Source organism: Oryza glaberrima, chromosome 2, assembly GCF_000147395.1.
Source record: "Oryza glaberrima chromosome 2, OglaRS2, whole genome shotgun sequence".
In the NCBI taxonomy this organism is placed as follows: domain Eukaryota; kingdom Viridiplantae; phylum Streptophyta; class Magnoliopsida; order Poales; family Poaceae; genus Oryza; species Oryza glaberrima.
Window position 1 is genome coordinate 3,434,095 of NC_068327.1, and position 13,319 is coordinate 3,447,413.

General features: G+C 42.7%; 2 protein-coding genes and 1 non-coding gene across 5 annotated transcripts; 2 read left to right on the plus strand and 1 right to left on the minus strand.

Annotated features, from left to right (window-relative positions):
• The first annotated feature begins 1,382 nt into the window (after positions 1-1,382).
• On the plus strand, positions 1,383-4,292 carry LOC127762311 (tubulin beta-5 chain). The gene is made up of 3 exons (XM_052286784.1): positions 1,383-1,859; positions 2,680-2,949; positions 3,345-4,292. Exons 1-3 carry the CDS (start codon positions 1,466-1,468, stop codon positions 4,022-4,024), a joined length of 1,344 nt encoding a protein of 447 aa, XP_052142744.1. The 5' UTR covers positions 1,383-1,465; the 3' UTR covers positions 4,025-4,292.
• Positions 4,293-4,780: 488 nt separating this feature from the next.
• On the plus strand, positions 4,781-4,852 carry TRNAD-GUC (transfer RNA aspartic acid (anticodon GUC)). Its single transcript has one exon. It is a non-coding gene; the product is annotated as a tRNA-Asp (tRNA).
• Positions 4,853-5,138: 286 nt separating this feature from the next.
• On the minus strand, positions 5,139-13,072 carry LOC127762196 (SUPPRESSOR OF ABI3-5). 3 transcript variants are annotated; one of them, XM_052286605.1, is made up of 17 exons: positions 12,781-13,072; positions 11,879-12,005; positions 11,664-11,704; positions 11,268-11,456; positions 10,718-11,135; positions 10,555-10,626; positions 10,375-10,467; positions 10,212-10,291; positions 9,397-9,475; positions 8,816-8,900; positions 8,648-8,739; positions 8,502-8,570; positions 8,255-8,425; positions 7,865-8,033; positions 6,765-7,703; positions 6,147-6,334; positions 5,139-5,575 (listed from the first exon to the last, which is right to left on the minus strand). In XM_052286605.1, exons 2-17 carry the CDS (start codon positions 11,924-11,926, stop codon positions 5,393-5,395), a joined length of 2,916 nt encoding a protein of 971 aa, XP_052142565.1. In that variant the 5' UTR covers positions 11,927-12,005; positions 12,781-13,072; the 3' UTR covers positions 5,139-5,392. The 3 variants fall into 3 exon arrangements, with proteins under 3 accessions (XP_052142565.1, XP_052142564.1, XP_052142563.1); XM_052286604.1 differs by having other exon boundaries at positions 9,397-9,547; XM_052286603.1 differs by having other exon boundaries at positions 9,397-9,550.
• Between the last annotated feature and the right edge of the window lie 247 nt (positions 13,073-13,319).

Below are 13,319 nucleotides of genomic sequence, written 5' to 3' on the forward strand. Positions count from 1 at the left end.
CATGGACCAGCAGGAGCAGTGTATCAGTGGATGCACACATGTGAACAGAGCCAACAGCAAGAACAGATCTATCCACTTCGCTTAAACATGATTAGCCACTTACTTTTGCTTTTCAATTAAGAGGCAAGCTGAACTGATGTTCACTGATAACAATGTATGATCTGATCTGAACTTATGAAAACAGTTTTGTCATCATTAACCAGGATTATCAATAGAATGCGACCATATCCGGCAAGAAATTAATTAAGGCTTCTAATTAAGTTGTATCTGTTTTTAATTACTGATTAATAATGACTTTGATGTCAGTCGGTCAATGTGGCTGCAACTACTACCGTGATGGGGAGATGAGAACAAGAAGATGGATAGATGCAGCAGTTTGTTGGGAAGAAGCTGTCGAAAGCGAAATACCATCTGCTGCTGCTGATAAGGATCATAACTTTGCATGCGTTTCATGGCCCAAGTTTCAGCTGTGTGTGGTCCTCTTTTCATTTTTCAGACAAATGTAACTGTCTCTGGTCCTGCTTGTTTGTAGCTAGATCTGTACTGGTGTTCACTGGCTTAATTATTTGGCAAACCAGCTAATACTTGCATGAATTTTGGCGGAATTTATATCAGCCACGTACGACAGGGGTATTCTGAATTTGTGGTGGAATTGCTGAGCAGAGTGAACTTAATTTCACACTGAAATTTAAGGTACTGTTTTTCTGTTCACTATCTATTTATTCCTTACAGGAAGAATTTATAGTTTGTAACCATGAAACACAACCTATTTATTTAGCCTCGTATGTATTCTGGATCTGTGATAGAATTGGTGACCATTAAGTACAACAGGCGGATGATTATTCAAACGATTAAAAAAAAGGTTCAACTAATCGCTAAATACAGAGTTCCGACGTCCAGAAAAAAAAAAGATCGTATCGCGTTAATGAAACGGTTTTGTTATTGTCACCGTATACAAGACTGTAGCAATACATTACTCCCTCCATTAAAAAAAACACAATCTTGAGTTTAAATTTTGATATATACTATGTTCAGATTCAAGCTTAGAATTGAGTTTTTTTTTTTTTTTACGGAGCGAGTATAACCTACTTTAATGAAAAAAGTCCTTGATGAATTAATAAACTCATTTATCTCCCTCCAGAAAAAAAAAGGGGTTAAAATCGAAAGCCCACATCAGGTTTAGGCTACATACACCAGTGTACAGTCCACTATACACCCACCCGGTAAAACCACCCCCCTCTCACCGCCCAAAACAAAATTCCAAAATCACCTCCTCCCCAAAACCGAATTTTAAATTTGAATCCCGGTAATCTCACCGCCACATTCCCCTCACCCACCCTTTCCCAATAAAATTCCCCACCTCCCCCCTCCCCACGCTTCCCACCCCCCAAATCCTCCTCCCTCCCTCCCCTAAACCTCGCCGGAATCCAACCCCTCCGCCGCCGCCGCCGCCACCGCCGCCGCCATGAGGGAGATCCTGCACATCCAGGGGGGGCAATGCGGGAACCAGATCGGGGCCAAGTTCTGGGAGGTGATCTGCGACGAGCACGGGATCGACCACACCGGCAAGTACTCGGGCGACTCCGACCTCCAGCTCGAGCGGATCAACGTCTACTACAACGAGGCCAGCGGCGGCAGGTTCGTTCCGCGCGCCGTGCTCATGGACCTCGAGCCGGGCACCATGGACTCGGTGCGCTCCGGCCCCTTCGGCCAGATCTTCCGCCCCGACAACTTCGTCTTCGGCCAGTCCGGCGCCGGCAACAACTGGGCCAAGGGGCACTACACCGAGGGCGCCGAGCTCATCGACTCCGTCCTCGACGTCGTCCGCAAGGAGGCCGAGAACTGCGACTGCCTCCAAGGTATTTTGCTAGATCTGCTCGTTTTGTTTGGAATGGTGGAAGATTGGGTGTTGCTTTGCTGCATTCCGCGTGTAGATCTTGTGTTCCATGCTTGTCGTAGCGCGAATGGTGGGGGAATGCTGCGATTCTAGGGTTCTTAGCTCGTAGATCTGGCCATTTTTTTTTACTGAACATGTAGATCTGTGTGTTTCACTGCGCAATCCATTTGTGGTGTAGTTGGGGAGGAGATGTTCCAACTGCTGAGATGTGGTGATTAGCACAGTAGGTGTGGTGGTTGTCAACAACCTTGTTAAGCCTTTCCTCGTGTAGTACTTAAGATGTGGTAGATCCGGCACAATTTCATTTATCTTTGTATGCTTGATTGGTTGGTTTGTTGCCTTGCTTAGCTGCAAATGTGGAACTCTACATTCCCCTGACTTGTAGTAAACTGTAATTTTTCGCGAGTTGTTGAAGGCATTTTAATTCGAACTGACACTTTTACACTTGCAAGTGTAACTGCAAGCTACTAAAATGGTAGTAGAATCTAGGGGCTGTAATTCAAGTTTTACCTTTGAGCCCAGCTTATCTTAAGGTTGTTTCTGGTGCAATACTCTGATATTTGCTAGAATGATAGATGCAGTTAGGAAAATAATGCAGCATATTGTTGTTTAGTTCTACTGAATAGGTATGCTATGTGGTTTCTGTCACATCCACACATCAGTAGTTCACTTGGTGGTGCCTTAAGTGAAGCGCTTATGATTCACGCTGATGTGTTGCAGTTTGTGTTCAACATCAACTGAATATTGGGTAGGAATTAATGTATGTGCTCCATTTGCCACAGGATTTCAAGTCTGCCACTCTCTAGGAGGAGGAACTGGTTCTGGTATGGGTACCCTGCTCATCTCAAAGATCAGGGAGGAGTACCCGGACAGGATGATGTTGACATTCTCAGTTTTCCCCTCACCAAAGGTTTCTGATACCGTGGTGGAACCTTACAATGCCACACTATCTGTCCATCAGCTTGTTGAGAATGCCGATGAGTGCATGGTACTTGACAATGAAGCTCTATATGACATCTGCTTCCGCACTCTGAAGCTCGCCACACCCACTTGTAAGTGAAAACATGCCATAATTATGGTACTGTGCTCAGTTATCGTACTCTGCTCTATGTTGTTATTGATCATTGATTTCATCCTGGTACATCAGAGCAGTTTATAATCAGTCACCTTTATGTCAGATGCCACTACCAATTTACTCTTTTGTGAAGTACGGAGTATAATGAATTAGCTGGTCCATGTTCCCCATTGTTGTGTATTTCATGCATCCTGGCACTACTTGATTCAATTAATGAGTATGTCTGGAACTTGCATTCGAATACACTGATACTGAATATATAGATGATAAGTCTGTACTACATGTATGGGGTCTACAGTGTTGTTATGAATATGGGTTTCTTCATGCTGTTTTACCTAATTCTGACTCTGCTTTGTTTCTTTCCTTTTGCAGTTGGTGATCTGAACCATCTTATTTCTGCAACCATGAGTGGTGTTACATGCTGCCTGCGCTTCCCGGGACAGCTGAACTCTGACCTCCGCAAGCTGGCGGTTAACTTGATCCCCTTCCCTCGTCTCCATTTCTTCATGGTTGGCTTTGCACCGCTGACCTCGAGGGGATCCCAGCAGTACCGCGCCCTCACAGTCCCGGAGCTGACCCAGCAGATGTGGGACGCCAAGAACATGATGTGCGCCGCCGACCCCAGGCACGGACGCTACCTCACGGCGTCAGCCATGTTCCGCGGGAAGATGAGCACCAAGGAGGTGGACGAGCAGATGCTCAACGTCCAGAACAAGAACTCGTCCTACTTCGTGGAGTGGATCCCGAACAACGTGAAGTCGAGCGTGTGCGACATCCCTCCCAACGGCCTGAAGATGGCGTCCACCTTCATCGGCAACTCGACGTCGATCCAGGAGATGTTCCGCCGCGTGAGCGAGCAGTTCACGGCCATGTTCAGGAGGAAGGCCTTCTTGCACTGGTACACCGGGGAGGGGATGGACGAGATGGAGTTCACCGAGGCCGAGAGCAACATGAACGACCTGGTGGCCGAGTACCAGCAGTACCAGGACGCGACAGCCGACGACGAGGAAGAGGACTACGGCGACGAGGAGGAAGACGAGGTTGCTGCCTAAGCCACCTACCTGCCTGCCATTCCTCTCGCTCTCGTCATCCATCGTAGATGATGATTGAGGATGTGCTCCCTTGTGTTATTATTACCTAGTACTGTATTGCAACTGTCGATCTGGGTCGTAAGATGTTTATTTTAGGTGATTTGATGCTCTAGTTACTCTTTTTTTTCCTTGTGTTGATTAATGGTGTGTTATCGATGCGAATTGTGATACTAGCTTTAACTGTGGACTTAAATTACTAGATCCTGGAATTGATACTGTTTGCCAGTAATATCGTGTGTTGCGCGATCATTATTTTTTCCACTACGAATACACTGCGATGTCATTAGCGGGCGTGTGCTAGGATGTTAACGTGGATGCAGTTGTTCTAAGCCTCCGTGGTTTGCTTGTTATCTATCTTATACAGCCAAAATTTGAAATCTAGAACTTAATTTTAAGTTAATTTTGGGGTTCATTCATCTTTCATTTCCCATATCGACTTTTAAAACACAATGGCATGTGTATATAAGTTGTGCCCATAAATTACTTTGGGGTGCTTAGTTCATTTCCCACGGCTGATGAGCCGTAGATGGAACAATCAGAGCTGCAACTTTTGTAGTATTCGATTTCTGAGCCCTAAATAGCTATAATACTTATACTTGTTTGGTTTGTTTTATAGATAATGGAATTTATTTGAGACAAATCGGAGTCAGTAAAGGACTTTTTCAAATTTTTTGAATTCAAGAATTGTATCGATGTCCCATTCGAACAGGCATCAAAGTCGTTGTAGTATAGTGGTGAGTATTCCCGCCTGTCACGCGGGTGACCCGGGTTCGATCCCCGGCAACGGCGTTTTCCATTTTTTTTTATGTGAACGCGTCTAGTCCGAATCGAATTTTGGTCGGTTATATATATTTTTTACACCGATCGATTCATACCAACGATCGATCCTACATTGACAAGTTCCAATGTTGCGTTGCTCCGGCGAATCAGATCATCGTCGACTAATGGCCGGTACCGGCGGCGGCAACCAGCAGCGTCAACGACAGTATGGACGGCTACCTGCTTAATAGTGTAGTGTTCCGGAAAAACATTCCAAATGGTAACAATTTTTTTGCCAATGCCAACAAAGATTAGCTTCAAACAAAATGGTTGCCAAATTTTGGTATGGTTGAGAATGGAAACAAACCAAATTTTGGTATGGTTGAGAAATATCACAAACATCGATATTTAATAGTCATACGACAAGAGCTCTCAATAATTTAAAATTTTAATCATACTATATGCCAGGATCAAGTCTGCTCAACACAAGCACAATCAAGTGATGCAGGGACAAATACCACGAGTAAAACATTACTACATCGACATTACAACAAAAATTGGCAATACAGCTCAAGACATCTCCCTGAATCTTGCCATAGCCTTCTTCTGGATGATGGTTTTGTAGCTATCACCAGCTTGCGCCTCCAGCGACGGGTCAGAAGATTTCCGCTGCTGACTTCCAAGTCCAGCCCTCACATCGACAGATTTAGCCTGCACTGGTTCCTTGATGCCACTACCAGTTTTTCCGAGACCCTGAATATTTGCGAAGGAATAGCAAGCAAAAGAGATTGCCAATGTATACTCAAGTCAGAGAATATTCGATTTACACAGCTTCCAGACTGAGGAAATATTGGCAAATTGATTCTTCTGCAGTCACAGTTAACTTCTCTTGTCTCACAAACTACTCAAGCCTACTGGAGCTATTTTCCCTCAAGCATTAGTGATCAGTAATTTCCACATTTATTCTAGCCTTACGAGGTAGAGCCAACAAACACAAGTAAATCACAAGAAATGATAGTTTATGGGTCAAACAAGATGATAATATAATCCACTAAATTTCCTTGCGAGGAAGCCTACCAGCGAGATTCGACAATCAATAAGTCAATACATTAGCTTTACCCATAACAGATAAAGATTTGCTCAACTCAGTCACAAGTGCAGGAAATAAAATTCTACAGCCTATATAATGCAACGGCAAGCCCAATATAAAAAACAATGTGTGGCTGGACAAACAAAAACGGACACCAGAAAGAATTATTCAAATACAGGCAGCAGCAAGGAAAGCCATCAAAGAGTAATAAACAAAATTAGTTATAGAACGTACCAGTCCTTCTTGCCAACCCATATTGCGCAGAATACGATTGCCCACATTGCTCTCATCTATTGCTCTATCAGCAGTGATAACCTCATAATTTTCAGTATTGCCAATTTCACCGCTAGAACGTTCACCCACCCCTGGAGGAAATGGCATTGACCCCATCTCACTTGGACCCCTTCGAGGGTACTCACCAGCTTGACAAGGAATATCCAGATAATTAATACAAGTCGATCAAGCTATATAAAGAGAAATAGCCTTTTATTGTGCCCCCTCCGATTGTGAATACCTAGTTCTACTACAAGTTTACAACTTTATCAATTTACGTATATTTGTAATCTCATGTTTCCTTAAGGTCATGCCAAAAAATACTCCACTCAACTCTACCCATATCACTGCGTTTTACTATCTTTTAGTTTGCATGCTTGTGGTGTTATTGGGAGTCTCTGGTCTAATTTTATTCAATTCATGATGTGCTTTGGTCAAAGTGACAAGTATCTATGAGTATATTTTACAAGCTAAATAGAAAGTACTGTAATGACAAAAAAAGCTATGCTGTGGATGGATAGTAAACTCTTGTGCTAAACAAATGAGGCTAGAAAATAATGTCTGTGAGAGCATTCTTACTTGGATCCAGTCCATCATTATCACTTCCAAGTGAAGAAGATGATCCATATAGATTTCGCCTTTCTGCAGCCCGATCTCTGTACTGTGAATGTCCTGGAGCCTCAGAAAACCGACGTTTACCACTCCCTGAAACTCCAGATGGAGTATAAGATGCTAGAGCAGATAATTCTGTTTTGAAGGGAGCAGAAGTAGGTGCCCCAGCATTTGCTGTTAACCCACATGTGCTTGTTTGTATGTTGGAGAAAGAATCAGCACCACCAGCATCAGATGGCGCATGAAATGCAGTGTCTGATCTGACTATTCCTCTACCAGAGCCTCTTATGACACCCATAATGGTAGTTCCTAAACTGTTACTGACAGGTGTAGGCTTTATATCAGAATCTATCATTTCTGCGGGTGCAGCTGTTCGTCCAAGAGAATTATAGCTAGCAGGCGAGTTCATGTCCTTAGCATTTCCAACATCAGATTTAGGCTTAGCTTTCACTGCAAATCCAGTTGAATTGTGTAAATTGTTTAATTTATCATCAGCAGAGTTGGATGGTTCCTTGTCATCAAGGATAGCACGCCCTGCCTGGCCTTCTTGATTTCTTTGTTTCCACATTGCTAGGACATTATTCATCTTTTTCTTATTCGCCAAAAGACTACCTTTTGATGCCAACTTGATCTCTTTTGCTCTCTCCTTTTCTTTCTTTTCTGCAGCCAGCGCTGCACTTGCAGCAGCTTGAACAGCTTCAGGTAATGAAGTTTTCTCACTTTGTTTAATCGTGGCTGCAGGTGCAGAAATCACTACATTTTTACCACTACTTTCTGAGGTCTTCGTGCTAGTATTTGCCATGTCCCCAGCTGCTTTACTGCTGTTCTGTTCACTACAAGGGACATACTGTTGAGTTTGTTGATCATATGAATACCACACTCCAGCATTACCATCATAGTAAAGTCCTGAAAACAAATACAAGGTTATAAACTGTAATACTTTAACAATTGACATGGAGCAAACATTTTTTTTTTAAAAAGGAAAATTGGAAAACATTTCAAAAACAAGTCACATGGAAAGTATTTCTGAATTGATCATAGTAAGAAAATTGTGGCAATATACATACCGGTATTTCCATCATAATAGAATCCTGAGGCTGAATCATAGTAATAACCAGACTTTTCATCCCAAACAAATCCAGACTGTGGAGCAGAGCCACTGCTCTGAGGTTCCGAGTTGCTATTCAGTTTGTCATCAGGATTGTACTCTTTTGGGGCCCAACCTATAGCATCATACTGGTCCAAAGGGTAAAAGAAATAAAATAATAAGCATCATGTTTATAATCTGCATAAATTGTATGTGAAAAACAATTGCACCTTACCCTACAGGGTGAGAAATTATTGGTTTTAGTGCATCATTTAATGGAGTTACATAACAGCAGTTCTCATTTTCTTCAATGCACTGTTTACTTTCCTGTGCACATGGTGACAAATTACAAGTAGGGGCTACAACTGACCTGCTGAGAAAATGATGCAGCCTCAATGGCAGCTGCAGCAAGGCTGTTTGACTGTGAAGCCCCTGATACCGGTCCATGTGTGCTTTTAGCATAAGTTACACGTAAAACCTGACCATTCTTCTCAAGTGTAATCCCATTCGTAGCTTCAAGAGCTTTTGTAGCTTCTTCCACCTAACACAATTGGATGCAGATAAATATGGGAGTAGACATCAAAGGAAAACTCAACATTTTTCCCACCACTACTTACTGAATGAAAATGGATGAAAGCAAAACCTCTGGACACATGAGTAAACTTATCCCGAACAAGGCGAATGTCCTGCACAACAACAGCATGTCATTCTCTCAACAGAAACGGAACACTGCAAATTTCAAGAGTCATAAGCTTCTTCCCACCTTTATAGGTGCATGCTTGGCAAATTCATATCGAAGCATTTCCTCGTCAGCATTTTCATCCAGACCACGAACAACTAAAACATGAGTTGGACCTGAAAATGCTAGTGTCTAATAAGGCAACTGGCAAAATAGTTTTAATAATCCTACAATAGAAGAACAGAGCTTTGCCTAGTTCAGATCCCCTTTTTGGATGGAGTGGAGTAGAACTTGTTGGATCAGCTGGTAGAGAATCTTCCGTTCGTGGTTCATTACACTACAAGAATAGAATGCAATTAGCCAAAAAAAATCAAGAGCTTAAATAAACAAACATACAATCAGTTAGAAAGAAATGTTATTCCCCTGATGCCTTTATAATTGTCATCTTGGTCCTTGGAGATAGACAAAGTAGTTTTCATGACAAATTCACTAATGGCATTTTCCATGTGACACATCTTATTATTTTGTTTATATTTATACTAGTGGCTAATGATCCAAACATCATGAGTTAATCCAAAAGCTTACAGTTTATGCAATTATGACACTACTTAATTTGCAACTTCTCATTAACAATAGGGATGTTGAATCGAAAGGGAAAACAGTACTCCATCAAGGAAATCGAGGACAGAGAAACAATCCAAGCATGCTAGATTGGATTTATAAACAGAAATGACATCATGCAAACTTCTGTAAGACAATACTAAATGCAATGGGTATTGCGATGAAGAACACGCCTACAAAAATAATTTACAACAATACAGAGTAAAACATACCTGAAAACATGAAGTTCTGCGAGCAAAGTTCATGCATCCACATATAGTACATATCCAATCACATGGCGCAGCAGCAGTCCTGTGCCCATAGTTATACCTTGTAAAATTTTCTTCTCCATGAGAAGGCCCACTCATCCCACTAGTTGGTTTACTACTGCAGTAAACAAGTTGCCAGCAGTAATTACAGTGGAAGAAAAGGATATAAGTATATACTTTTGCAAAAGGTAAGATGCATGTAAATTGTTTTTTCTCAATGTGTCCTTCTGCAAAACTAAGCTTGATGCAAGTAATACACACTAGACAAAGACATGAATAACATCCAAAAGAAAGGAACGAGCAACTTAACACACTGTGAATCTTTAACACACCAATGGTAGATTGACTGTTTTGCATCGCAAGCTTATCACAATATAAAAACATTTACATGACCTTAGCAATATGCTACCAAAATAATTAGATATTTTTGTGCCCTATTTGGTCAGTCATATGCTATTTGGATCATTGTATTGCTAATGCAATCACATAGTTCAATTGAAAAACCTTAAGTGGGAAAATAGTGAGCAGTGAAACAACAAAAGGCAGAGCCACACGAGAATTTGGTATATGAAAGACATGCTCCAGTGAAAAATTACTATTACATGATGCACCCAGTTTAAACAGTTCAACCATTATTGAACCATCGAATATGCTGCAATTGTGTTGTTCACACCTCAGTATCACGTAAAGCAGACTACTCAACAATGTTACATACAAGTAAACTGGTGAATAAATGTAGACGACTTCAGCTATTATAAGAAAACAAAAAGGGCACGTACCTGTACTGAAAAAATACCTTTCTACCATCAATTAGAAGGCCATTGTCTCCAACACCTTCCATCATTCTGCGGGCAGCTTCCTGTAGAGTACAATAAAATTTCTGAGCATGACACTACACGACGGTCTGAACAGGTAAGGTGATAGATCTTTTACGGTTAATACCACAGTAGGGAAGTCGATAAAAGCAAATCCCCGAGACATGCCAGAAGATCGTTCCTTAATTACGCGCACACTACGGAGAGGGCCCCACTCAGCCTAAAAGATATCAGACTCCAAATGATTAAATCGAACCAGACAATACACTTGCAACCAGTTTAACAGTTTGTGAAGAGGAACTTGTACAAGAATCTGGTTTAGGTCATCTTCATTAGTCTTCTGGGACAGACCCTTAACAACAACAGTAGCAGATGGAGCCTACAAGCATGAATGGAAATGTTATTTGATTCATCAGTTCAAAACACATTTGAAGCATGCAATTATGTACAAAACAAAGGAATGACCATACCACTAAATCTCCATGCCTTCTCTCATCCCAGTCATACTCCCTTCTTCTGCCAAAGGAATTGTCATCATAAAAGCCATCTCTTTGGTTCCGACCACGACTTTTGCCACGGGGTGATCTTGATCTAGACCGAGATCTTGATCGTTCGTCACGCCCACGAGATCGTGAACGGCTATGTTGCATGTATGGACTTCTGTCTCTTTCATGACTCAACCCTCTTCTTTCATGTTCACTCTCACATAAATCACGCCTTCTCCAGCTACCATCTCTCCTGCTTTTCTCATAGTCCGAATCATAGCTGTAACGATCATAATCACGATCTCTCTCATAGCTATCCTCTCTACTTTGGTGAGAGCTGCGGTACCGGTCTTCAAAGTCACCGTGAAACTCCGCACGGTCTCTACTCCCAATCCTTTTGTTCCTATCAAAACCAAAATCACGGTAACTACCAGATTCATAGTTATCAGCAGCATAATTATCGTGGAGTATATCAACTCCTCCATAGGATTCAAATTCATGATGCTTTCCATCATTGCAATGATAAGTGTCATGCCTTCTGTAATCTCTAGCAGTTGAATATTCATCATCATGAAACCTTCGAGGTTGAGACAACATGGGAACAGAGGGTGCAGGTGGATACACATTTCTATCATGTGTGTCCTGATAGAATGCCCCCCTTCCATATGAATCTCCTGGGAAGCCATCATCCACAAACCTCCTACCATTGTAGGATCCACCGGCCCTGCAATTTGAGTCAATTGTAGAAAATATGGTAATATGACAGAGCACATTAAAGTGGACAACATGTCATAATGGAAAAAAATATTGCAACTACTCCCAATAAATTATAGCTGAGCACACTTCAAAAGTAAGTCGAATAGAATGGAAGATGTGCATGACTACAACCGCTAACAATCTAACATACCATCACAATAGCTTATTGACTTACCTATAATCTGGGCCATTGATGACACCATACCCATCCAATGCCTGTAGATTCAACAGAAGTTGAGTCAGCAAGTAAGTCTACAGAACAGGCATGTAACCCATTCCATTTAAGCAATGGCCGCTTCTTCAAATTCTTTACATCACAATGCTGGCCAACCACATGGCCAGCAAATCTGCTATTCCTTGTTAGCTAATAAAGGGAAAGGCTTCAATTACACTGTTGTTCTCCCATCCATGCTGTGGAGCATAACGCCCATGATCCATTTCTGATATTCGGCACTGATGTTAGACTGCAAAGTTCTTGGAGATCTTCAGAATTTTGGGTGTAGATTTTTCTACTGTCCTGTAAGAGACGCATGATATCACAAGGTTAAGCAAATGCCAACACGAAAACCACCATACTGGCACCCTTCTACTGCACATTCAATCAACTAATCAAGAGGACGTTCCTTTGATTGCTAATCATCTCAATATCAAATTCCACTTTTCAAGTTTCACTTTTTTTTATAGCAAGTGTCTGTTCCCCTTCTTAGAAATCCCTCCACCATGTGATTAGCAATTCCAAGTAATAAACCAACTTCACAAATTACTAGATTCCATATTATAGCCACTTGGTTTACGATTTTGTACGTAGATGGGACGGTGGAGAATGAAGGGGACGATAGAAATTGGACTATTTGGTATATGATTTTGCATATAAAATTGTAGATTTGATAGTGGACATGGAAGTGTCAGAGGTGGAGCCACTGGACTTGGCACAATGTTGTAAAGTCAAATGCTGTTGCAGCAACTGCACAGGCACCCTAAACAAAAACTATACTTGATTCATTAGATCATGATTAAAATCTCAATAAGCCTCCGAATTCTAAGGTAGTAAATTACGATATGCCATGGCTTAGAATTCACATACACACAGGCAGCAGCAGCACAAAGTCAAACTATCATGACACCATCCAGAATCTCTAGGTTACCCCCAAGAAATCGGCAAAATTTTAAATCGCCAGAAGTTAATCCACTAGGGCGATTCCCACGACACCTCCGCAAAACACAAATCGAAGACGAACACGAGGTATCCCGACCCGTCGCACCCTCATCCTCCTCTCCTACTACCACTTTACCTCTCGATTCCGCGTGAGGTCGCCGGCGTAGCGGGGACCAGGCGGCCGTCGGGGCACACGGGGCCGAAACCCTAGCGCGAATCGCGATCCGCGATTCGCGCGCAGGACCAAAAGTAATCCTCCTCCCGCCGACGGCGCTCGGGCGAGCGAAGGAAGAGGCTAGGGTTTCCGCGGCGCGCGCGCGTGGCGTTCGATCGGCGGGGGGAGGAATCGCGGCGGCGCGTGGCGGCGGCGGCGGAGTAGTGGTGGCGTTGCGTGCGGCTTTGAGCTGTCGCGACTCGCGGACGCTTTGGTCGTTAGCGTCTTAGCGAGAGAGGGCGAGGACGTTGGAGAGGGAAGTTAGAGGCCCAGTTAGCTTCTCTGTTGGGCTATGTGGGCCGTGGCCCAATGCTCCTAACGCCCAAACGAATACAAGATCGATTTATTATTTCCTCGGTCCTATTTTTTGCGCGATTGCTAATCGGCGTGCGTTTCCGGCCCATAAGGCCCAGCGCCGGCGCGCGCGCCTCCCACTCTTTTTTTTTTTTTCGTTTTTCTTT